Below are 24756 nucleotides of genomic sequence, written 5' to 3' on the forward strand. Positions count from 1 at the left end.
GATAACATGATTGTAATCAGATGTAACGACATATAAGCACTTACAAAAGCACAGGAATTGTATATATTTTGGTTGGAATACTTGGATGTAGCCTAGCTTTAGAAGTTGGTGGCTATGAGAAATCTTGAGAAGGGCCCCCGTATATTGGAATGTTTAACATCCGCTACAGGATGGGAAAGGTAACGGGTTAGCATGACCTAAAGCGTGGGATTGCTTGCAGCTGTGCTAGCTATACAAATATTTTGCGACGCGTAAGATGGGAAAAAAGGGCGCCATCTGTGGGTGAAACCCTCATACTAACTCCCTTAGTAGGAGGGTCTCCGACAAAAACTCCTTGTCGAACTATCGGGTATAAAAGGAGGAGACTGGCTAATTTCAGGACTTTTCCGACAACCTTTGGGGAGATGGCTTATCCTACTTGTATGGTAAGAAAAGGCATGGTAATATTGGCTGCTTTTCGTGGCTTATATTGGAACTTCTAAATTAGATCTGAGTAGATAGGAGTAAGTCTAGGATAGCTAAGGAAAAGTCCGAATTTTGAACCTATTTCTCCTATTGGGCCAAAACTAAAGTCTGTTTGACTTTTTTTTTTTTTTTTTTACACTAAAAAGGGGTCCTTCTCCAACATTTGTCATTTATCTGGGTTTCACTCTTTCTAACAAATACAATTATATTATTTTTATTATTTTCCAACTTTGGGAGTACTGCTGTTTGACTTTTATTTTACTTTATTTTTTATTTTTATTCTTTTGATTTAGAATTTATTTTACTTCTTTTTTTGAACCTTTTGATTTTAATTGTTTTATTTTACTTTTATTTCTGAATCTTGATTGTTCATTTGTTTTATTAAAAAAAAACTTTGACTTTTTTTTACTTCTTGCTGATTCTTATAATTTTCAATTTATATTTTATTTTTGAAGCTTTTGACTGTAATTTCATTTGATTTTAATTTTTGAACCTCACAAATTAAGCACTATATTGTCATTTATCAAACTCACTCGTTTGATCACCTGTATTATTATTAAATTGTAATACATTTTTGAAAAATTCTAACCAATTTTTATATTATTCCGCTGCTAGTATAGGTTATTTTGATTAATTTTATAGTTAGAGGGATGACTATTAACAGTAGCGATTAGAGACTCTATCAAGAGTTAGGATTACCTAGGTCAGTGGTGTCCAAACTCGGTCCTCGGGGGCCGGTAGTCCTGCAGGTTTTGGAGGTTTCCCTGCTCCAACGCACCTGTTTCAATCAACAGGATTGTTATCAGGCTTAGTAGAGCTTGCTGATGAGCTTCAGCTGTGTTGGAGGAGAGAAATATCCAAAACCTGCGGGACTACCGGCCCCCGAGGACCGAGTTTGGACACCACTGACCTAGGTAGTTAAGTAAGTATTTCGACCCATTTAAACAGGAACCTAGCGCTTGAATTAAGAATAACTTGCGTCACTTAATATCTTTCTTAGTGTCAGTTGGAGTTTATTTGGTTTTGATAGATATAACTATATCATCCGAGTTCCCAAAAGATAAGAGTTTATTTACATTTTAGATCTTTTAACTAATAAGTAAAGTGTTACTTATTTCTTAAATTTAATTCAACATTAGTGTAGTAACAGATACGCTGAGGTATCAATACTTCTTTTACTATTATTTTTAGATAAATTAAGTAAACAGTAAGAGCAAGCAAAGTATCCCAAATCGGCTTATTACTTTTAACCTTTTTCTAACGCTAAGTTCTATTTCAATCATACTTCTAAAAACCACTTAGGTCTTTTAACGAAATAATAACTATACCTTACCGTGAACCTTTATAGTTACTTTGTCTTATTTTAGATTAGGAAAACAAGCCCGGGCGGGTTTAATAAAACCAGCTAAACTTATTTAGGTCTTAACAAGTGCAACCGTTCATTAGAAGAGGAGCCGCTGTAAAAAGAGCTTGTTTAGATTTTCTTTATTTCAAATTGGTTACTGAATAAGGGTTTATCTGAAGCAAGACCGGCTGATGCGGTGAGAACTGTTAACATTTTTAATTCTTTATTTTATATTTTAACCATTTTGAATTTAGTTATAGATGTGTAATAATGTCAAACTCAATTTAACTCGACCTTAACCTATCTGTTATCTTGTTTGGTCTAAATTCCCTGTTTTGTCCTATTTGTGAAAATTCAAGTTCAATCTAGCATACTGAGATTCTGTTTTGTCTAAAAGTGAAAGATCAACCTAGCATACTGTGAGAATGTAATCTGATTTTCGTATTTGATGGGAGGAGAGAGGTGTTTATCTGTACAAACTCTGATTGTAATAAAAGGGCTGTGTCTCCTGGGGGGAGGGACACACATTCTTGGATGACACTGCTTGGGTGATATGCAATTGTGTGACCAGAGATCGCTGTAATAAATCAACCTTGCAAGGACCCTCTTCACAAGAATCTCATCTTTGATTTATTTGAACACGCACAAGATTACAAAGATAAAGGTAATCTTTCAGAACCTAAACGAATCCTTCTCGCAGCAGACTTGAAGCGCTCCCGTCAACTCCTCAACTTTGGCCGCGTTACAGAGGATGGAGATAAAGGGGAGCTTTAACCCATTGAACGGAGAGGCGGCAAGGCAATCTACTGTAAGGATTGTATTTTTTTTTTTCACCTTAAACTCATGTATATGTTATCGTTAATCACCTTGCAGGGATAATATGATTATCTTTTATGCAGTGTTTGGGTTTGTTATACATTATTAACATTTTTAATACTTTATTTCATATATTAACCATTGTTATACATGATTAACATTTTAATTATTTAAATTAACCATGTTGAAATGTTTTATAGATGTGAAGTAGGTAAAGTAGTTTTGAACTCAGTATAATTTGACCTTAAGCTGGGACACATTGTTTGGTCTAGAAGTTCCTTCTCTGTGCGAAAACACATTTCTGTTCGTGAGAGAGAGAGAGCGCACACTCATATAACTGTTACATTAGGAGCTGTTGAGTTCAACTTGTTTGTGAGATTTTGTTATGGGAGAAAGTACTGAGAGGTGCCTTGAAAGTATATTTTGACTAGAGACGAATACAGCTGTATCTGTGTGCTGAGAAGTCTGTTTTTCAATCTGTATTTTTCCATTATATAACACATTTACTTATTCATTCTGTTCTTGCAATTTGGTTGTAATAAAGTGTGGGCTCTTTGAGAGAAGAGTGGCATTATTGATCTGAAACTGTTTGAGTTTGATTCAATGATGTAACGGAGATCTCCGGAATAAGTCATCCTGCGCAGGAACGCTGTTCATTTCTTGTCCCACAATTTGATTTATTGGACACGCAAAAGTATGGATTTTTAATATACCTTCTTCATGTTCTAAGTATGTAACGATCCTTAGCGCTGTGTACTGATCGTCTGATTTCCATGGCTTAATATTCACATATCTTTACAGATGAAATGACACAACACTCCTTACAATTCTATCTTTTTTTGTTTCGCTTGGCACATTCTTCTAAGGAAAATAGTCATGAAAGCAGCTCTTTGGTGTTGTTTGTTCCTACAGGCCTACAAGATAGCATCTTATCTTGAGGAGATAACGGGCATAGTAGACAGAAACAAAATTGATCTCCCACGACTGCCCAGAAACACACACAAACACACAGACTTTTCAGTATCACATTCTTATTTTGAAGTTATTCTCCACCAGTGTCTCCACTGCACCAAAGGAATAGGAAAGCAAGGGAGAGAAGAGCAGTCCCCAAAAGATCACCAAGAGCTGTGAGATAGGGTATAGAGTAACTGTCGGGGTCTTTACCCCTCTTCCACAGACAGTGCACCATACAGTCAGCAATACACAGCAAGGAAAAGACCTGTGGGGAAGAAACATTGAACAAATGTTTTGTTTAGTTTTTTGTTTTTTTTAACTGACAATATGTGCAAACAAAGCATGAGCATACATCTAACTCACCTGAATCAAGGAAGCAGTCAAGAATGCGACAGTGAAGAGCGCACTGGGCATGGTGTGGGCCCCTTTTATCAGGTGAATAATGTATAAGAAAATCAGCTGGCCAGGAATGACAATAAGAAGTAGCACTTTTGCAGATTTGTGATTTGGTCCTGATAATAATAATAATCAGACAATCATTATACAGCAATCCATGCATCATGAACTTTACAAATGGTACGACTCTTTTGACATTTTACCTGAACCAAAGAAGATGCTGCAGGGCTGGTGGCATCTTTTACGATCTTCAGGAACCTCCCGGTGTGAAAAATTCAAATGCAAATTTGTGGAAATGCGGCTCGCTTGTATGGAGACGAGGTTGCCGCCAATGCCTGGTGAGAATAAGGATAAAAAAGTAAGGCCGTCCCCAGCACAACCTTTATGTCATTGAATAAAGAGAGGTTGACTAGGTGCTTGAATTTCAAATTTCTCATTTTCAAATGTCATTAACAGGTCTGAATTGGTCAGATCTCGCTTACCCTGCCAACTTTCCGTCCAAAGGGTTAAAACTAAGGAGTTGATGGGAACTCTCCAAGCCGGCTGCAAGAAGGATTCGTTTTGGTTCTCACCGCGCTGGTTTTAGAGTGTCAGCCCGGTCTCGCTTTAGATGAAATCCTTATTGATAAGGGTGTAACGGTTTAAAAATGTCCTTTATTTATTTGTTTTTAGTATTTTTATTACTCAGTAATGAGACTGGTTAGATGATTTAACTATTCTACTCCTTCTTCTATGACTTTTCCCCCCAAACAAGTATCTGTACTTCTAATTTAGTACAGAGTCTAAACAGGTTTATATATTGCTTTTGTCTTCTCTGTAATCTGGACCACATTGTCAGACAGCAATTCGAATGACATGAGATGATGATATAATATGACATTGGCATTCCCACGCAGACACTTTTCTTTTCATCTTCAAAACAACCAGGAAGTATGCTCTAACGCACAATAACACCCCCACCTTCACCCCAAGGAACTGGTACCAGAACCTCGCAATAGATTGTAAATTACTGCCGCAGACACGGGACCACAGTTCAACCCAAGGAGTGAATCAAAACAACTCAATAAAATCGCCTCCAGTTCAAGCTTGACAGGGGAGAACACCCCATGGGGCCTTTTTCCTGATCGCTATCTTAACCCCCTGAGGAACACGAAGTCTGGTTGATTAACACTTGAAGGGCCACCATGCACTGTAGCAAAATGTTGTAATATCTACAGTAAAAATTTACAGCATTTTCTTGTGACCCTTGTGAGGAATAAGCGGTTAAGAAAATGAATGGATGGCTATTACAACATTCATTTCATCTAAATATACTTTCTATTTGCTGATTTTACATTATTTACAAGATTTTACTCAAGTAAATATCGGTTACAAGCTTTGTAGAAAAAAGTATAAGCAGAAGCACAAAAAAGGGATTAATCGCGATTAATTACAGAAAATTGCGATAATTAGCTAAAAATCACTTCAGAGCACTAATACACATATATATATATATACGCTGTAGACACACACACACATATATATATATATATATATATATATATATATATATATATATATATATATATATATATTTATATTTATATTAACATTTTACTGTTTCAATTTATATTTTATCTGTTTTGATTTTAGTTATAGCTGTGTAGATTTAGATATAAACTGTGTTAACTCAGTAAAGCTTGATGAGTGTACGTATGTTAAAATGTTGGAGATTCTTCCTTCCTCTTCTCTGGGAAAAGAATGTGTTAAAAGGTTTCCTGTGATTTATCTGAAGGAGTATGTTTAAAGTGCTGTCAGAGTTTCAGGTCTAAGGTCTAAAGCAGAGGTCCCCAACCCTGGTCCTCAGGGACCGGTATCCAGCCTGTTTTCCGTGCCTCCCACAGCCAACACAGGTGGAGATCGTTATCAGCCTTCTCTAGAGATTGCTGATTAGCTGATGATATGAATCACCTGTGTTGGCTGTGGGAGGCATGGAAAACAGGCTGAATACCGGTCCCTGAGGACCAGGGTTGGGGACCTCTGGTCTAAAGGACAGATCTGGGCCAGAATCTGGGAGTGCTTTAAAATATGATGCTGTCAATGTCTTATCTGTTTTTCTCCTATTCTCCCTTCTATTGAAAACGGGACTGAGGGATTAAGGGAGGGGGAGTGGTATTTAGTAGGAGGCTTGTAACACTTTTTCTAAATTGTATAAGAATGCTGTGAATCCGCTGTAAAGATACACACTGAGAGAAATCACTGATTGAGTGAGCTCGGCTCTGTCTTCAGAAATTTCTGAAATAAAACCTTCGAAGGAAAACTCTTCACTCTCAACTCTGATTCTTAAAACACGCAGAAAACAAAGATTGTTTTCTAACAAAATATATATATATATATATATATATATATATATATATATATATATATATATACACACACACACACTCACACAGTGGTATCTCGGAGTTTGAACATTATTTGTTCCTGCGAAGTGTTCGAAGTCCGAATTGTCCTCCCAAACATTTTTTCCCATAGGAAATAATGTAAATGCAATTAATCCGTTCCCAAGCACAAAAACAGAAAATTTCTGTTTTCATTTCTATTTATGTTTTTTACATTTACAGTACAGTACAGTATTTAAACAATAAAATGACCTTACCTTACCTGTTGTGGTGTAATGGCATCAGTGGATGATAAATGCTATGTTAATGCTAGCTTTAGTTCAGTGCTGAGTTTGTGTATTTTACATTAGGCATTTTATTAGACTACTAAGCGATCCTTGCAGGCACGTTGTTGAACAGCTAAGTTGATGTTTTTCTTTGCTGCCACTGTTGTCTTTCTTTGGGCCCATGGCGAAGAAAACTGTCATGGAAAAATCAAAAGTAGAGTATGGAGCACCTGACTGGAAATAAGCGGTGCATCGTCTCAACTACCGCAACGTGAGCATTTGGCATTGCTCGGCTTCACTCGGCTACCCATTTTCAAGGTACGTTCAGCTTAGCTTGCTTTGCTTGGGTGTTCGAACTCCGAAAATGAGTTCAAACTACGAGTAATTTTTTATGGGCACACTCGGTCCTTGAGGGTCAGAGTTCTGCAGGTTTTGGATGTTTCTCTTCTCCCACACAGCTGATATATGATCAGTTCATCAGCAAACTCTGCATAAGCTTGGTAACGATCTGTTATTTGGAATCAGCTGCGTTGCTGCAGGGAAACCTCCAAAACCTGCAGGACCAAGTTTGTCCACCACTGCCCTAGAGGGTAGTGCTCAACTGCAGGGTCGTGGGGCCGGAAGTGATCATATAGGCTGTCCATCAAAGGACAATTAAAGCCGTGCACAGAATTGACCTCAACCCTCTATTTTGATTGACAGCAATCATTCAATCAGTTTTGACATATGGGGTCACAAGACCAAAAGTGACTTCATCCAGATCAAAGGGTACAGCTGTAGTTGGCAGAAATTATATTTTTGACAGGAAATGGGACCACAACTGGCATTATCTATTTATTACTGTTGATTCACAGCTGTTAATCAAACTCCTTATCTGTCCACCAATCTCCATCTCAGCTCATCAACCAAATTTTGACATTAGCGGAATATTCTCAAACTCTACTCACCATTGATAACTGGGGCATAAAGTATGATTCCAGCCAAGTTTGGATCTGACATGGTCTTATCCAGGATAAGGCCACCCATACTAAAAAAAAAAGGGGAAAAAAAAGACGTAAACCAGAGAACCGAGTTTCAGATAGCAGATAATAAATACTTTTCACTCACTCACTCACTCACTCACTCACTCACTCACTCACTCACTCACTCACTCACTCACTCGTTCACTCATACACACACATGTTGGGTTTACATTTCTAGTGGGGACATCTATTTGCAGTGATTTGTGAGTGTTGTCGCGATTTCTGCTAGGTGCCGTCGTGGCTGTTGGGCCTCCTCTATTTCCACAACAATAGACCATTGTCTGTGGTTGAAGTCAATGTGTTTGAATGGTTTCTTTAAAGTCTTATCTTATGCCGGGTGCCAGCATGTCTGAAGGACCTCCTCTATTTCCACAACAATGGGCCATTGTCTGTCAATGTGTTAGTATGATGTCTTTAAAGTATCTCATGTCCGGTGAACTCCGGGTGGGCTGTTTGCTGGGGGCTTTGTGGTACCGCCCTTCAAGATAGTATAAGAATGTTGTAAGTAACTGTAATCTGGGCATGAGAGGCTGCAGCCATTGTCTGGAACTCACATGTGCCCGGAATATTCTGTAGAAATAAAAGCTTCGAAGCAACTGTTCACCGATCTCCAGCCTGCATTCGGATAACCAACATTCTCACTACCCGAAAGAAAACGAATACGCGGAGTAAAAGATCATTTCCTTCAACAAAACCGAAACGGCGATCTGGAACGTTTTTTGGAACGATTTTGGCTCATTCATGCATTCACGCACATCGGAGAGGAGGAGGCGTGTCCCACATTGAACAACGACTGTAGAGCACTTTAGCGAGTCAACAAAAAGAGAGCACCGCCGACTACTTCTACTTCATTCCTGGGACTATACAGCTGGGGCACTACTGTATTTTCTCCAGCAGTGAGAGGTTTTTGAGGTACGTGATAGCACTTCCGCTTTTTTAGTACCAGCACTTGTATGCTCACCATTCGGTCCCGGTTGGCTGTGTTGTTGTGCTCGGGGTGACAACAGACAGGACGCTGTGTGTGAGGTAGCCGGTACTTGAAGTCGATTGGCTAGCGTGAGGCGAAATGCGAAAAAAGTTAAAAATGTTCAACTTTAGCGAACATGCGAGTGTCCCAGCGCTCCAAACGCGTCTTCCGCGCCACCCCACGCACTTTTGTTCTGGTCCACGCGAAGTACATTGACTACAATGCAAACGCGCCGCCAAAACGCCTCCCCCCGGTTTTGGTGTGAATGCAGCATAAATCCGAGCCGCCGCTCTTTCGAGGCAATGGGGAAAAAAAGGGCCAGCAGAAAAATAAAAATGCCCCTTCGTGCGCTGAGCCAAATGCTGCATTGTGCAGTGGGACAAAATGAAGGAGCAGTGCAAAATGTTGCAGGAGTAACAGATAAGAGTATAGGAGAGAACCCAGCAGTGACCCTAAATGGGTTGAGATTTTTTTTTCTCCCAACAATGAATAGGGTATAGCATTCAATCAGTAGACTCAAACTACTAAAAACAATTTTAAAATTAGGGTGTAGTAAATTAAGAGAAACAATGTCATTTTTATTTTTTAGGTCAAGACTGACTTAAGAAATAGTCTGTAGAGCAACCACCTTGCTGCATCTATGATGCTGAGAATCAGCGGGTCACCTATCGGAGAGTTCTCATACAACAGAGCCTTAGAGTGCTTCTTTAAAAAAAAAAAAAAAAAAGGAAATTTCATTGTTCTTAGGCAGAGTGCAAGCTGTGCCATTGTTTAGGCCATGTACAGAAATTGTTTTTGGTTTTACTTTTATTTCCCATTGTTGTATTTGTGAAAGTGTCATTTGTTTACACTATGACGGAATTCATGCAAGTTGAATCAAACCAATGTAAATACCTGCTGATGACCATTGCTGTTACGATTGGTTCCCACCCAGTGCGGAGAAGGATTCGACTAGCAGGGTGTTTGGAGGAGATCACAATCCACAGAGGTATCAGGCACAACAAAAACAGATCCAAGAGGTACAACACATACGAATACAGCTCTGTCAAGAGAAAGTGTAGTAAGTTAGAATTTACTTCACACATGTCATGTAACCTTAGTGAGGAGAAGGGGGGTGGGGGGGCAGTTTTTTTGTTTTGTTTGTTTTTTGGTTTTACAGTTTAATTCTTTGAATTACAGTAGTCATAATAGTTGGGGTGACCACATCTGAGAAAGAGCACATGTTCATGCAATTTGAGTAGTGTTAATCGCCCACACCTACAGTAAAGAGAGTAGCAGAAACAGATACTGTACTGTACATGTGTAAATCTGGTAAATGACCACATGAAATTAATAAGGCCTAGTTCAATTCGAAGTTAAATTAGAACCATTGTGTAAGGCCAGTGTGACACCTACACTCATGGACATCAACATGTCCTGCTCTGAGCCGTCAGTTTTGATGCAAAGTGCAGTCTACACTGTCAAAAAATGTTACACGCAGTTGTTCATTGAAAGTAATAATTTCCATTCAAAAATAGGATAAAGTTATTGATTTGATTGTGAAAAACATTTATTTTGCATTGACAGGAAATAAATATACGCAATTATACATACATTTTCTTCATGCCCTCCAGGTAATATATATTAGGTTTTTTTTGTTTGTTTGTTTGTTTTTGTTTTTCTGGAGAGCTCAGTATTGTTCATTCGGTAATTTTACCGATTTGACATGTCATCATCATTGCGCTCCTTTTTTAAAAATATTTTATATATATATATATATATATTTTTTTTTTTTTTGTATGTGGGTGAATATGTGTATGTGCGTGCGTGCATTCATTAGTTCACCTAAAACCTATATAAAATTAAAAAAAAAAAAATACCATACCGTTTCCCTAAACCGAACACTTCCAGCCAGAGTCGTGAGGCCGTCAGGAAACCCGAGAAAGGACCAAAGAAAAGAAAGGAAAGTGAAATCCAGCACCGACCAGACACCACCCACCACCCACCAGTCCACCAACCAGAGTCCTTCACCAACCCCAGAGACATCTAAATTTCAACAAATCAGGGAGACCTCAAGAGACCAAAGGAGAGACTGAGGAAAGGAAGGAAGGACAGACGAAGCGGAGTGAGATACACAGACACCAGCCTCCACCGATTCAATGACCTGAGGAAGATTGTGTCTGAGTTTCGATAGATGCTGGTGTGGTGGATCTGGCGTGCATGAAAATCTCCACGGACAGGAGCAAACACGGACAGGGGACCGCAGCACTGCTCTATACTGCGGTCTGCCCCAACCAATATATATTAGTTTTGAATTTGGTAGTTAGAGGGTCAACTGCTTTCAGAAAGCAGCCTTTCATTTAATATTCTTTAATTACAGCTTAGATTGTGTGGGTCTGTTACCGTGTGTGTTTGTCGGGGCTCATTTGCTTGTTAGACAATCTGTTTTGAGACTGTCCATGGGATATTATAAATGGGATATTCTGCTTTCATCATCATCTTCTTTCTCTTCTTCTCTCTCCATCCTCACCTCATCTCAAGCTCATATGTTGCATATGGCTCATGTTTTAAGATTAATAAATATATTTTGAGTATACTCTGTTGGCCAAGTGTCTTTTTGCGTCTTTATAAGATGCGTAATATCATTTTTTCCCTCCCCGTCAAATAAACCCAAACCAGCTCAGTGGTAAAGTGTCAACTTCGAGACTGGGAGGTTGTGGGTTCAATTCCCCGGCCTATAAGAGTGGGACCCATTTGCCTCCCTGCTTGACACTCAGCATTATGGGTTGGAATTGGGGGATTAGATGACCAAATGATCCCCGCTGCTCACCACTACCTTAGTGGATGGGTCAAATGCGGAAAAACGAATTTCACCTCATTTAGATGGGGGTGACAATCAGTGGTATTTCAACCTTTAACTTTATTAAATGTGAGAAATATTACTTGGTTATACATAAATTATTTCTGGTGTCAAAGTGAATATGTTAATTCAGTTAACCCTGGAGAACCCAAGAACCCTTTTCTTCTTTGGAAAATTATGAATTATACATTAAATGACTGCTATAAGTTCACTGAACACCAAAATATATGTTTTTTCAATTTTAACCCTTTTTTTTAAACTAGCTCAGAGTTGCTAATTTATCAAAATATATATATAAAACATACTCTTAGGCATTCTGCAACATGATATGAAATAGATTAACACATAAAACACAATTTTACCATCTGATGGTTTGCTGAGAAGATGGTTTTGTTTGGATTGATTTCCAGCTCAACAAAACAGCATGTTGCCAGCCATCTTGTCACCACCATTCTGGCTCATGTAAGTGCAATATTCATCCACTAGATGGCGCCATGCAGGGGTCAGAAGTGGCACTCTGGACTTTTGAAGTTAAATTTGTGGGGGGAAAAAGGTCTTTGTTATTTGAGTAGCAGAATTTATAGGGGCCAAATTTGACCCCGCGGGTTCTCCAGGGTTAAAAGTAAATAAATTTGTTTGTTTCAGTACCTAAAATGTTAAGAAAATAATTTGGATCAAGGCAAAAAATTAAGGTTGGTTCAAGTGAACAATTGTTGTTTACGTCAACATGAAATAATCAGTCACTCATTTAGCGGGTTTATATTTTTTACAGTGTAATTGTGCGTATGGGTGGGCTTTTTTTTTTCCTTTGGGAGTTTCGTAGACGGGCGCAGCTAGAAAGGGACGTTTGTGTCATTCATTCAGTCTGCTTCCTTATGCAAAGAGAACATTATTTTGAAGTTGGCGTCAATAAACTTATTTGTGATCAGCTCATCATCATTCATATTGCAGCGGGGCGGGTACAGCCTCGGAGTGTTGCTCTCAGGTTCGCTACTAGCGTTAGCATCCTAAACCATTGCGCCTTTTATTCCAACGCAAGATTTCTATATATATATATATTCTATATTCATGACTGAATTGTGTGTTTTGTTTCAAACGGGAGCATCAGCTGAGCTCATTTAACATCATGTAGACAGAGTAAAAATATACATGACATATTACTCTATCCATATAGGGTATATGCCACGGGAGAGGCGGGACTTCCGACTTCCTGGTTTTCACACATCAGTTTTGTTTCCATTTCCAGTTTGGGACGTGTGGCCGCTTCTTGCGCTTCCACCTTTGTGCCCCTCGGGTGCGCATTCCCTTCGACGGTTGTGAATGTGTAGTGTGTCTGTCTCAGTTGTCCAAAGCATTTCAGAGAGTTGAGACGCCCTGTGCGCTGCCACTCATCCGCGGTTGGGGGGAGCAGGGGTGCGAGTGTTGGAACGCGGCCATCAGTGGCCGTAAACGACGCTGACGTGTGAAACTCGGAAGTCAATCTAATCTTAGAATAATAATAGCATAATGATAATTTGATCTGAGAGTTATTCTAAGATCTGTGTTTGAGCCAGTGTTTTAATAATAATATTCATAGATTTTATTTATAAGGCACTTTACATTTATAAAATAAATCTCAAAGTGCACGGTACAGGCAACAATAAAAGCAATGGAAGCATACAATAAATAAAAATGGTCAGTTAAAAATCACAGTAAAAAAAGGGAAACGCTTTTTTTTTTTTTAAAGCTGTGGAGCTAAGGCACTTATAAGTGAACAAAAACCTCACAGTAAACCAGCAAACAAAAATAAAAAGTGTGCATACTAAAGTAACGATCTTCACTCTGTTTAGTCACAAATATACTTAGTGTGAAATCTGGGCTTGTATGGTTGAACACAAAGATGATATATTTGCAAGTAACCATGACTGCGTCTGTTCTATGAATGCAATTGCCATCCAATTGAAGAGCAGTTGTTTGTTATGCCTGCCACTATATGCCGCTGGCATAAATTGAATAATAATAATTAAAATGAGAATACAATAATAATAATTATGATAATAATAATAATAACCTGTGAATGATATACACTTTCACTTTTAACTCCAAGATAAATTTGTTTTTTTTTTGTTTTTACTGCATACCGAATTGAACTGAAAACCGTCAGCACAAAACTAAACCGAACCATAGATTTTGTGAACCGTTCCGCCCCTAATATATATTTGTTGTTCATGACTTTTGGGTTTTTTCCTATAGGGATACCACTGTGGTTATACACTTAATTCTACTTACCTATGAAGGAGTAGAACCACTGACTGATGTAAGCTAGTAAGGCCAGAGTGATGAGGTCTCCAAAGCTGGCTGCCATGGGTGTGGCCACATTGTCAGGGTTGATCCCAGTCCGCTTTGAGCCGATGATCACTCCTACCATTATAATACCTAGAAAGAGTCCAAGTGTATGGACCATGATTTAATTTTACGGAAATGCTTTGAATGAATGATTTGTTCATTTATGTATTTGTTTATTTATTTATTTCAGCTCCATACATAACACAGAAACGAAAACACAAACATCCTTTCAAAGAAATCATCCATCCATCCATTATCTGAACCATTAATCCTCAATTAACTGAGAAAGTAATAGGCTGAAGCACCAGACATATTCTCAGCAAACACGTACAGTTGGACTAGTTGAGCTTTAGCTAGGCATGGGTTTAGTATGGGCTTCGTTGTTAGACCCCACTTGGGTAGTAGGTGCTGAGTAGATGGGCAACTAAAAATGGGAAAGAGGTGGGCTCTGGCTGGGCTACACTCCAAAAATATTTTTTTTTTAATTATATTTTGCACAGTAACAGCATAGGCAATGAAACTTATTACCTGGCCTATATTTCTTTACAATTAAATACGATTTTTTTAGGGGGGGGTGGGGGGGGAATGCACGCAAAACAAATAAATCTGTACTTCAAATTAATATGTATTATTTGGACCATTAATGGGACATTTCATACAAATTTTATAACGCAAGATCAATATTCCAACCTCGAAAAAAAGCACTGCACAGCATTCTGAAACCTGTGGGAAAAACCCCTCCCCCTTCGAGCCAATTAAAGGAAGTCTGCCACCCAGCAACATTTTGCCACCTTCGCCGTTTGTTGCCCAACACACCCATGTGGAGCCCAGGTGGGTTAGATATGGGCTGCTGAATGGGCCCAGCTGGGTCCCAATTCATTCGGCTGGGTCCCACTTGTTACGTGTGCTGACCCTCCAAAGCCTGCGCCGCTCAGTGAGATACTGGCTTTAGGGAAGGCCCCTGTGGGTGCTCTAAAATCGTGCTAGTGTGTGTTGAATAGCCAATAGTAGCCATCCTGAAATGGCATTATCTGCAAATGGTCATCTGCAAAGATGGTCTTCTGGTGCTCAAAAATCTGTTAGTAGTGTTGTGGAGGCAGATCTTTTCCTCCGTGTTTGTTTTCTTTCGGGTAGTGAGAATGTTGGTTATCCGAATACAGGCGGGAGATCGATGAACAGTTACTTCGAAGCTTTTATTTCTACAGAATATTCCGGGCACAAGTGAGTTCCAGACAATGGCTGCAGCTTCTCACAAGTGCGAAGATTACAGAGGACTTACAACATTCTTATACTATCTTGAAGGGCGGCACCACAAAGCCCCCAGCAAACAGCCCACCCGGAGTTCACCGGACATGAGATAAGACTTCAAAGACATCATTCAAACACCTTGACTTCAAAGCCATCATTCAAACACCTTGACTTCAAAGCCATCATTCAAACACCTTGACTTCAAAGACATCATTCAAACACCTTGACTTCAAACACAGACAATGGCCCATTGTTGTGGAATAGAGGAGGTTTTTCAGTCATGACGGCACCTGGCAGAAATTGTGATATCACTCACAAAGATACATCCGCAGAACAAAGCTCTACTGAGGAAATAAGGAAATTAAAACAGTTATGACTAAATCTGGCAGAAGACCCTCTTCAGTAGCCATTTTGAAATGACTTTAACCACAAATGGTCATCTGCGAATGATCCATGAATGGCGCTCTTAAAAGATGCTATCGTGGTAGGTATGGTTCGAAATCGACCCAGAAAAAGTGCCTCGTCCCTATAGTTTTTGGGACTTTACTGCCCCCAGATGCCTTGCATTGAATATGATATAAAGCTAGTGCATCAGATGCCTACATTAAGAATTAATACAGCTACAGGAATGGCCCGGGAGGACATTTTCTTATTGTTTTATGTTTAAAAGGGGGTGTACGTAACACATTGGGACAACAATAAAATCGGTAAAATAGAACGGCGTTCAAAACTTCAACCAATTAGAAAAAGAGCCTACAAAAAAGCTTTATAAACTGCTGTTATTCTTTGTGACTTCAGATCTTTATTCTTTTTCGCAAACAAAGGATATTGCGTGTTAGTTAATAAACCCCCTGTGTGATCAGTCTGAAGCCTGGACTCCAGTCTCTGTCATTTTTGCCCACGCCAATTGAAAGACCTGGTACATCCACCTGATTTATGATTAGCAAGTGAGCAGCGGCCCTTGTTTTCGTTAGCCTTCAGCCGCCGCTGTGCCCTGAGGGGAAAGCCCCCTCCCACCAACGCTACAACAATATGACAGAAGACAAATTTGTAATGTTCTATTACCTTGCAACAATGAAGCCACAAATGTGGTACAAACGCTGGTTGAACACAGAAGGACAACGTGATTAAATGGCATCCTTCCATCAGCAATCCAGCCCAACACAATAGCCATCAGTGAGGCTAAAAGGCCCAGAACAGTTGATTGTAGCTGTAGGATAAGTGGCATAAGTAAATAGAATCCATGGTAAAATACTAGAATGGCTGCTGGCTAGTGGATGACACATATTGATTTTAACAGGCTTTTCATAGTGAACCTGCTTGAGTGCCAGGTTTCCAAGGATCAACATCCATTTTTCACTTGCAAGTTCCATTTGTCCTGTATTTACCTGAAATACAAACAAGTTTACAGTATATTAATACATTAAATATTAAAGGAGTTATATTTTAAAGGAGTGATATAACAAATTACAAATCATAAAGTTACAGTATGGCATTTTATTTTGTTTGTTTATGTAATTTATGTAAATAATTATAGAAAACCAATGAGTATACTTAAAAAAGATTAATACAGTATAGTAGGGGTGTGCCCAAAAAATCGATTCTCATAAGAATCGCGATTCTCATTTAGTATGATTCAGAATCGATTTTAAATGTCCCCAAAACGATTTTATTTATTTTTATTTTATTTTTCTGGAGAGCTCAGTATTGTTCATTTGGTAATTTTACCGATTTGACATGTCATCATCATTGCTCTCTTTTTATTTTTATTTTTATTTATTATTAATTTTTATTTTGTATGTGCGTGTGTGCATGCGTGTGAGTGTGCATTCATTAGTTCACCTAAATTTTAAATTAAATTAAATTAAATTATTTTATACTGTCTTGCCCTTGTTTGTTTGTGCCTTTATTGGGAGCACTGTTCATGTTGTACACGATTTGGCCACTTAGGAGCAGTGTGGTTGCACTCGTTCTGATACACTGTTAAGTTGTAGCCACATAGAAGCAAAAAGTCATGATCAAGTTATCTCAATATAAATTGTTTTGTTTTTTTGCCGTGTAGGATGTTAAGATGCTTCTCTGTATACATTCCTGAAGCGTTTTGTATGAATAGTCGTTCCTTTGAGTGATAAAAGTGCCACGAGTAGCGCGCTAATTAGCATTAGTGAGTCAGACTGGAGTAGATCATGACAATTCTTTGCATATCTATAAATTGTAGCAGAAATCATTGTCAATCAAATTTTTTTTTTTATCTAAAATCGTTCTGAATCAAATCGCAGACCCAAAAACCGGAATCAAATCGAATCGTGAGACAGTCAAAGATTCCCAGCCCTAGAGTATATTATCAGTATAATTTAAAAAACACACACTGACACATTGGAAAGCAACAGGCAAAAGAAAAGAGTAGAAATAGTCAACATGGAATGGGTAATGAATCACTGACTTACAAACCTAAGATGTGGGAATTAGCTTTAGTAACTCATTTGTCCCACAGCATACAGTATATGCAGTGCAGGTGGATCTTTTGTCACAGTCTTTACAACCCAGTGTGAAGTTTCACAAGGGGACAGAAACCCCATGATGCAAGGGAGTAAAGATACAATTCTGTGGAAGAGACTGCTGTTTAAACCTATTATTGATGATATCATTACATTTAAGTGTATAGGTCCCTTGGCTTTCTTTGTCCAGTATTTTATTTATATAATGGAGGTAATATTTTCTCTCTCTTTTCGTTTCTTTCAATAGACAGTGAAGACTCCACAACATTCAAACTCTGTGATCAGTTTTCCATGTCTTCCTGACACGGCTCAAGACATAATGCTATCAAACAACACTGAGCTGTCTGTTTTTGCTCATCGGCATGTGGCTGTTAGTCTAGACAAGGAGGCATATTCGAGAGGAGTAAGGGCAGCAAAAAGTCACTAGCTCGACTGGTTACCCAAGATACCGGCTTGATCATAAAATTCTAGCTTCTAGTACCTGGTTTTGGAATGTGAAATGTCAGCATTTTTGAGCTGCGGAGACACCACGCAGTAGAATTGTGATCAATTAAATTGTGAGCTAGGTGAATGTTGACCTCACAAATGTTTTATCTAGGTGAATGGAGAAAATAATCCTACAGAATGAAATCTTTTACAGCTGCATAATGTGTTCACAAGTACATGTACACAAGGCCTCATAATACCTAAGTCCGTACTTCGTATGTTTGCGCATGCCTGTGTTTCCACACTCACAGCTGTTGACAGTCGAGAGGCAAGAGTCATTTCCAGATTTCCTTTCATGCCCAACACAGCAGGAAGTAAAATGAAGATCTCTGTGATTTCTTGGAATACATCCCAGCTCTGCCATAGAAATGCAAACATGGAAAAGTATTCATTCAGATCGTAAAAACCTTGTATGCAGTCGTGATGATATTTAAGTCATTCCATTGACGGCTATAGACGTCAAAAATGTATTTGATATTTCTATTAGTTTAACATTTTTTTTCCACTTTTGTTAACAAGAGTATGAAAACCTAGATTTTTATTTATTGTATATTTAGAACAGATATAAAATTTGAGATTAATCGTGAGTTAACTTAACTAGTGAAGTCATGCGATTAATTACGCTAAAAAATGTTACTCGCCTGACGCCCCTAATTTTTTATAATATTTTCTTCTTTTTTTTAAATCGCGTTAGGCAATAAAAATGTTTAATTGTAATTAATTGTATGACTTCAATAGTTAATTCACAATTAATATATTTTTTTATATTTGTTCTAAATGTACAATATTTTTTTCAAGGTTTTCATACTCTTGTTAACAAAAGTGGGAAAAAAAAGTTAAACTAGTAGAAATAGTTCAAATGAATTTTTGACGTCTATAGCCGTCAATGGCAGTGAATGAGTTAAAATACACCCCCGCCCCCCCCAAATAAATAAATAAAATAAAATAAAATAAATAAATAATTTTCTCAGTGAAGGAAACCCATCCCCCTGATTGTTCTTTCGTAGGTGATTCCCATACAAGTTTAACAGAAGACATATACATCCAACCCCCACCCTGCCTTATTTTTAAACAGCCCCCTGTACTACAGCTTTCATTGCCACGACGATCAGGGGCTGAGCTTCTAATTGTACTTGCTCTCAAATTGCCTAGGAGAGTCTGAGGAGAAAAGTCAGCCCCCATGAAGATAAAGTCCAAATGAATTTTCACATACTAAAGCTGCTCGTGCTCCACTGTCTCTTTTGCTCCAGTTCCCACATCCTCGAACAAAATGATGCATTCAAGAAGTCTGAAATAATAGCACTCACATGATGTCCAGGTCATGTTTGTAAATGAAAATACTTTTAACTGGTTAAATAAAAGTTTATTTTTTATTTATTATACCTTCAATAGCTACACACAATAATAAAACACGCTTAAGCCAGTTTGTTACAACTGCTGCTAGCTTCAGGCTAAAGTTATTGTAGTTGTTGTAACATGAATTCATGAGCTTATTTGTGTTAGCTATTGTTATGTTGTGAACGTGCAAATATGTTTGGCTGTTGAATGTCTAAAATATGGATTGAAATGTAGTATGTTAGAGCTGTGGGTTTCCCTACACAAAAAAACAAATGCAATAGTTCAACTTGGCCATTGCTCGAGAGAAATGTAAAAAAGGAAGGGTGCTAGTCATGTGGTTAATAATCTATCGTATCTATGTTTTTCTTATTTGATTATGCTTATTTTAAATTAATTTACTTTACTAGTTGTATCATTTATTAAATGAGTATACATTATTTTTAATAATAATTATGAAAAAAATATGACTAAAATTAGACTACAGTAAAACATTTTGGAGTTTCCTATGACTAAAACTATCACATATAACTAAAATGTGATTAAGTCTTCTAAGTATTTTCGTGCAAAAAAAAAAACCTAACACTAAAACTAGAATGGATGCCAAAAACAATCCACATCCTTCCAACCAACGATCCGGCCAGAAATGGCCCGCCACTGGGTTGACTCTCCAGGCGGGCTCGTCCGCTAAGCATGGATGAAACTCTGCATAATTTTGATGATTTGTGACATTTTTCGACATTAATGACTCACTTAGAAACAAGATGTAATTACACACGATGACTGAAGAAGGCACTCCAAAATCCTTAGCAATCTAATCAAGTAATTTTAAAAAAAAAGTAAATTTTCAATAATATGTCCCCTTTAAAGCAGGAGTTCTCGCTTGGTTTAACTCTGGAGCCCCAATGTTCCCATGGTCATGAAACCATGATCCACATTTGGGTCATAACCCACCCACTTGGGAACAATTCCACTTAGTAGTTATTTCTTCACCTGAACCACATCAAGAAGCAGTCCAGCAGAGATGGTTCCCAGCCCAGCCAGAAGGAACGGCACCAGTATCTGCAGCACCAAGGAGCAGACTGACTCGGAGGGTACCTCTGCACCACGTGGGATCTTTGCATCCTGAGACCCACTGAAACTTGACCCACTGTATTGCTCATTGGGCAAAAGTGGATCTGTCTCGGTGTAGTCCTGTGGTTCATAATTGACAATGACCGGTGAAATATTAATTCTCGGGGTAAGATGGTTCGGTTCTGCAGTGTGTTGTGGTAAGCGGTGATTCTTGATGGGCTTTTTCTCCTCAGACCCACTTGTTTGCACTTCCTTTGATTCTGGGAAAACCATCATGTCAAGTTGGGTTCTGGCAGAATGGAATCCTACTAGCCCTAAAAAAAACAACAACAACCAACATGAGCATAAACAAATTCATATAAGGATACGTACATAAATCCATAAATTGCAAAGCAGTAGAAATGAAATTTTTCTGGTTGCTTGGCAGTTTGGTTCTGTTTTGGTTACATAGTAAAATAGAGTAGTTGTTTAGAGTCATCTGATGCAAAGAGTGCCTGCATTGTCACTCAACATACCAAAGTCCCATCCTGAGCACTGAGGTTATCTTGTCTGACAGAGATAGGCGACTTAATTTGAAATTCCTAAGAGATGCCTGAGTGTGAGACAACTGAGGTCATAGTCAAATGATTTATTCTTACAATTTGGAAAATAGTTTAATAAATAGAAGTTAGTAAAACGGCAATGACATAATTTCCCTTACTACTTACTACTTAAAACATAAACATACATCTACAAATTCAACACAAAGTAATTTGTATGAAATACAGAACAAGTACAGTACTGGAGACGGTGAATGAGGAGAAAGTTTTAACTCCATCAACCACATATGAACTTACAATGCTAGGTGTGTGCGTGCGTGTGTGTGTGTGTGTGTGTGTGTGTGTGTGTGTGTGTGTGTGTGTGTGTGTGTCCAACTTAATGTTTACTAACCAGTTAGCAGTTACCTTAAACTAATTTAAAAAAAAAAAGGCCTTACCTTCAATGTTTAGTCATTCCACAGACAATATCTTCTCACGCTGCACGGCTAACTGTGACCCTACCTTGTAGCATCATCCTCTGAATGATGTACTGAGGCTCCGGAATGAGTTAAGTATGACATCGTCCCACCCCCACTCACAACAACTCAATACACACTCATACCATGACCAGAACAAATCATATAGCGAGCATGCTCACAATTGTTGACAGACATTTGTTAGGAGCGCTCTCATACTTACATTATTGTTTAGTAGAGTAGACATTATAGCTGTTGTTACTAATACGGCACTGTGTATATTCCAACCTTCAAGAGTAACCCAGGCTTTAGATTGCAGCTTAAAGATATTTCTTAGAGGCAGGTGTTGGCACCTCCTTGGCAGTTTGTGGTAATTCAGTGCCAGTTTGTGGCACCTTAGTGGAAGAGAGTGACACCAAAGTGCTGTTCCCTTATTTAGGGGGGGTCTAGACATATCTGAGACTGGCATAAAACACACATTATCTTTTGGGGGGGTGTCTCTCTCTCGCTCTATCTCTCTCTCTTTAATTACACACACAAGATCATGTCAATCAATCAAATTAATCAAACGGCTAATTTAGGGCTACAACTAACGATGAATAATCTGCAGATTATTTTGTCAATTAATCAATGGCAGCATGGCTCGGTGGTAGGGTGGTCGTCTCCCAAGCCGAAGGTTGTGTGTTTGGTCCTCAACCCTTGCGACCATGTTGAAGTGTCCTTGAGCAAGACACTGAACCTTAATTAGCTCGCAGTGAACCTGGCAGGGTCCTGCATGGCAGCAGCCTCCCATTGGTGTATGAATGAGGGAATGTGAGGCTTTGTAGCTACTACTCAGAATACAGTATTGAGACTAGTGGGGCTGCATAGAACATATTATTGTAAAGATTTTTGGGTTGACTTCCCCTTTAATGGGATAGTGTGTAGAAAATTTAGAATTTTCAATGTTCATTCATTTAAAAATATATATTTCACTAATACGCAAAAAAAATATGTTCTATCCTATCAATGTACTTTAAAAAAAAATATTATCGTAGGTCTAGTAACCTCTAATTATATTACAGTGGTCGCGCCTCACCTTACAGAAGGCTGACATGTTTCGCCGCCATCTTTCTGCTACGAATACCCAAAGCAGACAAACTTAGCGAACGTCGTAATTGGTGGTAGGCTTTCAAAGTGTGGTCTCTCTGAGGCACCGTAGTGCGTGTGCTTCAAAATGCAAAAATGGCAAAAAATTACACTGTCCCTTTATGGAAAAACTGTATATTTTGATATATCGGTCTTTCTTTAAAATTATCTGTTGTTTTTGTTTTGTTTGTTTTGTTTTGTTTTTGGGTGGTGGTGGTGGGGCGGGGGGTACATTTTTATGTTATGTACAAAAGTACTAGTGGTATAGGTACTTGGTATCAGCATGGATGACTACTCAAGAGTTGAGTACTCAAACTGGGATCTGTCTAAAGAAAAGTGATATTGAAGATCCCTAATAGTTAATAAAAAAATTAAGTGTTAACAATAACTAAAAGGGAACTAACAAATGCAGTAAAAAAAAAGTTTGCAAAGTAATGTTAAATAAATAAATAAATGGATTTAATATTTAAAAAAATAGTCAGTTATTTATTCGGTATTCATTTAATTTTCAAGAAGCCATCAGTTTTACATTGTCTGTTGACAATTGTCACATAAAAGAAAGGAGAAAGACCCTTGTCGGAAAGGAGGTAGGCTAGGCCTACAATATTTACTGATAAGAGGCAAAGGACGCCATAAGTGTTAGTAGGATTTAGCTGTATGGAGTAGATGCCACGGATTTCAGACTTCCGGGTTTCACACATCAGCATCGTTTCCGGCTTTGTTCCAACACTCGCACTACCACCGCTCGTCCCCAGCGCCCAGCGGATGGGCGGGAGTACGCAGGGCGTCTCAACTCTCTGAAATGCTTCGGACAACTGAGATGGACACACTAGTGTACTACACACTCGCACCCGTCGACGGGAATGCGCAACCGAGGGACACAAAGGCGGAAGCGCAAGAACTGGGACGCACAGCACATGTCGCAAACAGAAAACTGAAACAAAGTTGATGTGTGAACACCAGGAAGTCGGAAGTCCCGCCTCTGTGGCATATTGACCAGTTGCACCGACGTCACGTGATCATGTGACTGCCCTATGACGGACGGCGGAAGGAAATGATTGTTGAATGCAAGTAGACGAGACCCAGAGCGACTTAGTGACTTAGCGACTGTTATTACACATGAAAAGTTATTATGGCAGTGGAGCCTTGGAATCTACTACTTCAACCGAAGTTCGCCTGTCAGTTGAAGTGGCACATTTAGTCAAGACTCATAGAGCGTTTACTTAAGTTGGAGATCGCTAGTTTGAAAACAGCCCTTTACATTCTGTCGCCTGTTGTTTTTACCAATTTTATCAAATCGTTGACTTTGCCGGAATTCACAGTGCACGACCTATATCATTATGTAGTCAATGCCGGTGTCTAACCCACTCTCCTCCTTACACCGGAGCTGATTTAAACACTTGTCGCTGGCGGTCTGTGGGACGAGATGCTACGCTTGCATCGGGGACAATATACTTCGTAATGCAAAGGTAAAACTTGTTGATCATGCTAACTGACTTATTTTGACACATTCCGTTCTGTATTGAAACGCTGTGATGATGTTATGTTGACCAGCATGAGGAAAAAAGACTAGTAGTGGCAAGCTATGCAGTCATTTCATGAATATGATTCCGGCCGGCTCCAGAGTGGAAAAACTCCAAGCAAAGAGACGAAATACCCCATTATTAAACAGTCAAATGAACTTAATAGTGTTGAAGAAGATACATTTTAAAACTAAGATGTGTGTCCGTGCAGTTGGAGTGGATGCTAACTATCTGGCTCCTTAACGTGATTTGAAACACGTAATTCGACATCTCTATTATTAGAGTGTACGTTTACTAGTAAAATGGATGAACATTTATCTACTAACCTCGCAAAAAATGATCGCTACAAATCCGTGAATACTTTGAGGGCTGCCAGTCCTTTCTGTTGATTGCTGCTATCCATCGACGTCTTTTGCCTTCATTACTAGATATGCGATAAAAAAGCAATATTTGGTTTACTCACTTGTCTATCTGTACAACCAACCGCACAGCAAGATATGACCATTTTATGAGATAATTGATTAGATGAAGGACTTTACGCTGTACGAGATTCAATGGTTACAATACAAGCAAGTGGTTCTTTTGACGTCCAGCGTCCCGGAGGGGGCGTTCCCATGGGGACGGCGACGTCACGTGCAAAAGTACAATACCCCATTGTATTGTGGTGTGCTAATGTGCATAAATTGTTTCATTA

General features: G+C 38.8%; 1 protein-coding gene across 3 annotated transcripts; it reads right to left on the reverse strand.

Moving 5' to 3' along the window:
* Nucleotides 1-2417: 2417 nt before the first annotated feature.
* On the reverse strand, nt 2418-24684 carry slc41a2a (solute carrier family 41 member 2a). Of its 3 annotated transcripts, none has more exons than XM_077567161.1 (11): nt 21394-24684; nt 20337-20731; nt 18258-18365; nt 16341-16412; nt 16090-16234; nt 13720-13866; nt 9507-9654; nt 7571-7650; nt 4180-4311; nt 3944-4092; nt 2418-3845 (listed from the first exon to the last, which is right to left on the reverse strand). In XM_077567161.1, the coding sequence occupies exons 2-11, from the start codon at nt 20691-20693 to the stop codon at nt 3669-3671; spliced, it is 1515 nt and encodes a 504-aa protein (XP_077423287.1). In that variant the 5' UTR covers nt 20694-20731; nt 21394-24684; the 3' UTR covers nt 2418-3668. The 3 variants fall into 3 exon arrangements, with proteins under 3 accessions (XP_077423287.1, XP_077423286.1, XP_077423285.1); XM_077567160.1 differs by having other exon boundaries at nt 24389-24683; XM_077567159.1 differs by having other exon boundaries at nt 20337-24683.
* Nucleotides 24685-24756: the final 72 nt, after the last annotated feature.

The sequence above is a fragment of the Vanacampus margaritifer genome, chromosome 6 (genome assembly GCF_051991255.1).
Source record: "Vanacampus margaritifer isolate UIUO_Vmar chromosome 6, RoL_Vmar_1.0, whole genome shotgun sequence".
Taxonomy (NCBI): domain Eukaryota; kingdom Metazoa; phylum Chordata; class Actinopteri; order Syngnathiformes; family Syngnathidae; genus Vanacampus; species Vanacampus margaritifer.

Bases quoted from the DNA above. Each gene is read 5' to 3' on its own strand.
- slc41a2a (XM_077567161.1), bottom strand. From the start codon at position 20,693: ATGATGGTTTTCCCAGAATCAAAGGAAGTGCAAACAAGTGGGTCTGAG. The intron at 9,655-13,719 runs GTAAGTAGAATT...TTCTCTTGACAG, and splicing joins GTGGTTCTACTCCTTCATAG to AGCTGTATTCGTATGTGTTG. The intron at 3,846-3,943 runs GTGAGTTAGATG...TCTTCCCCACAG, and splicing joins TGACTGCTTCCTTGATTCAG to GTCTTTTCCTTGCTGTGTAT.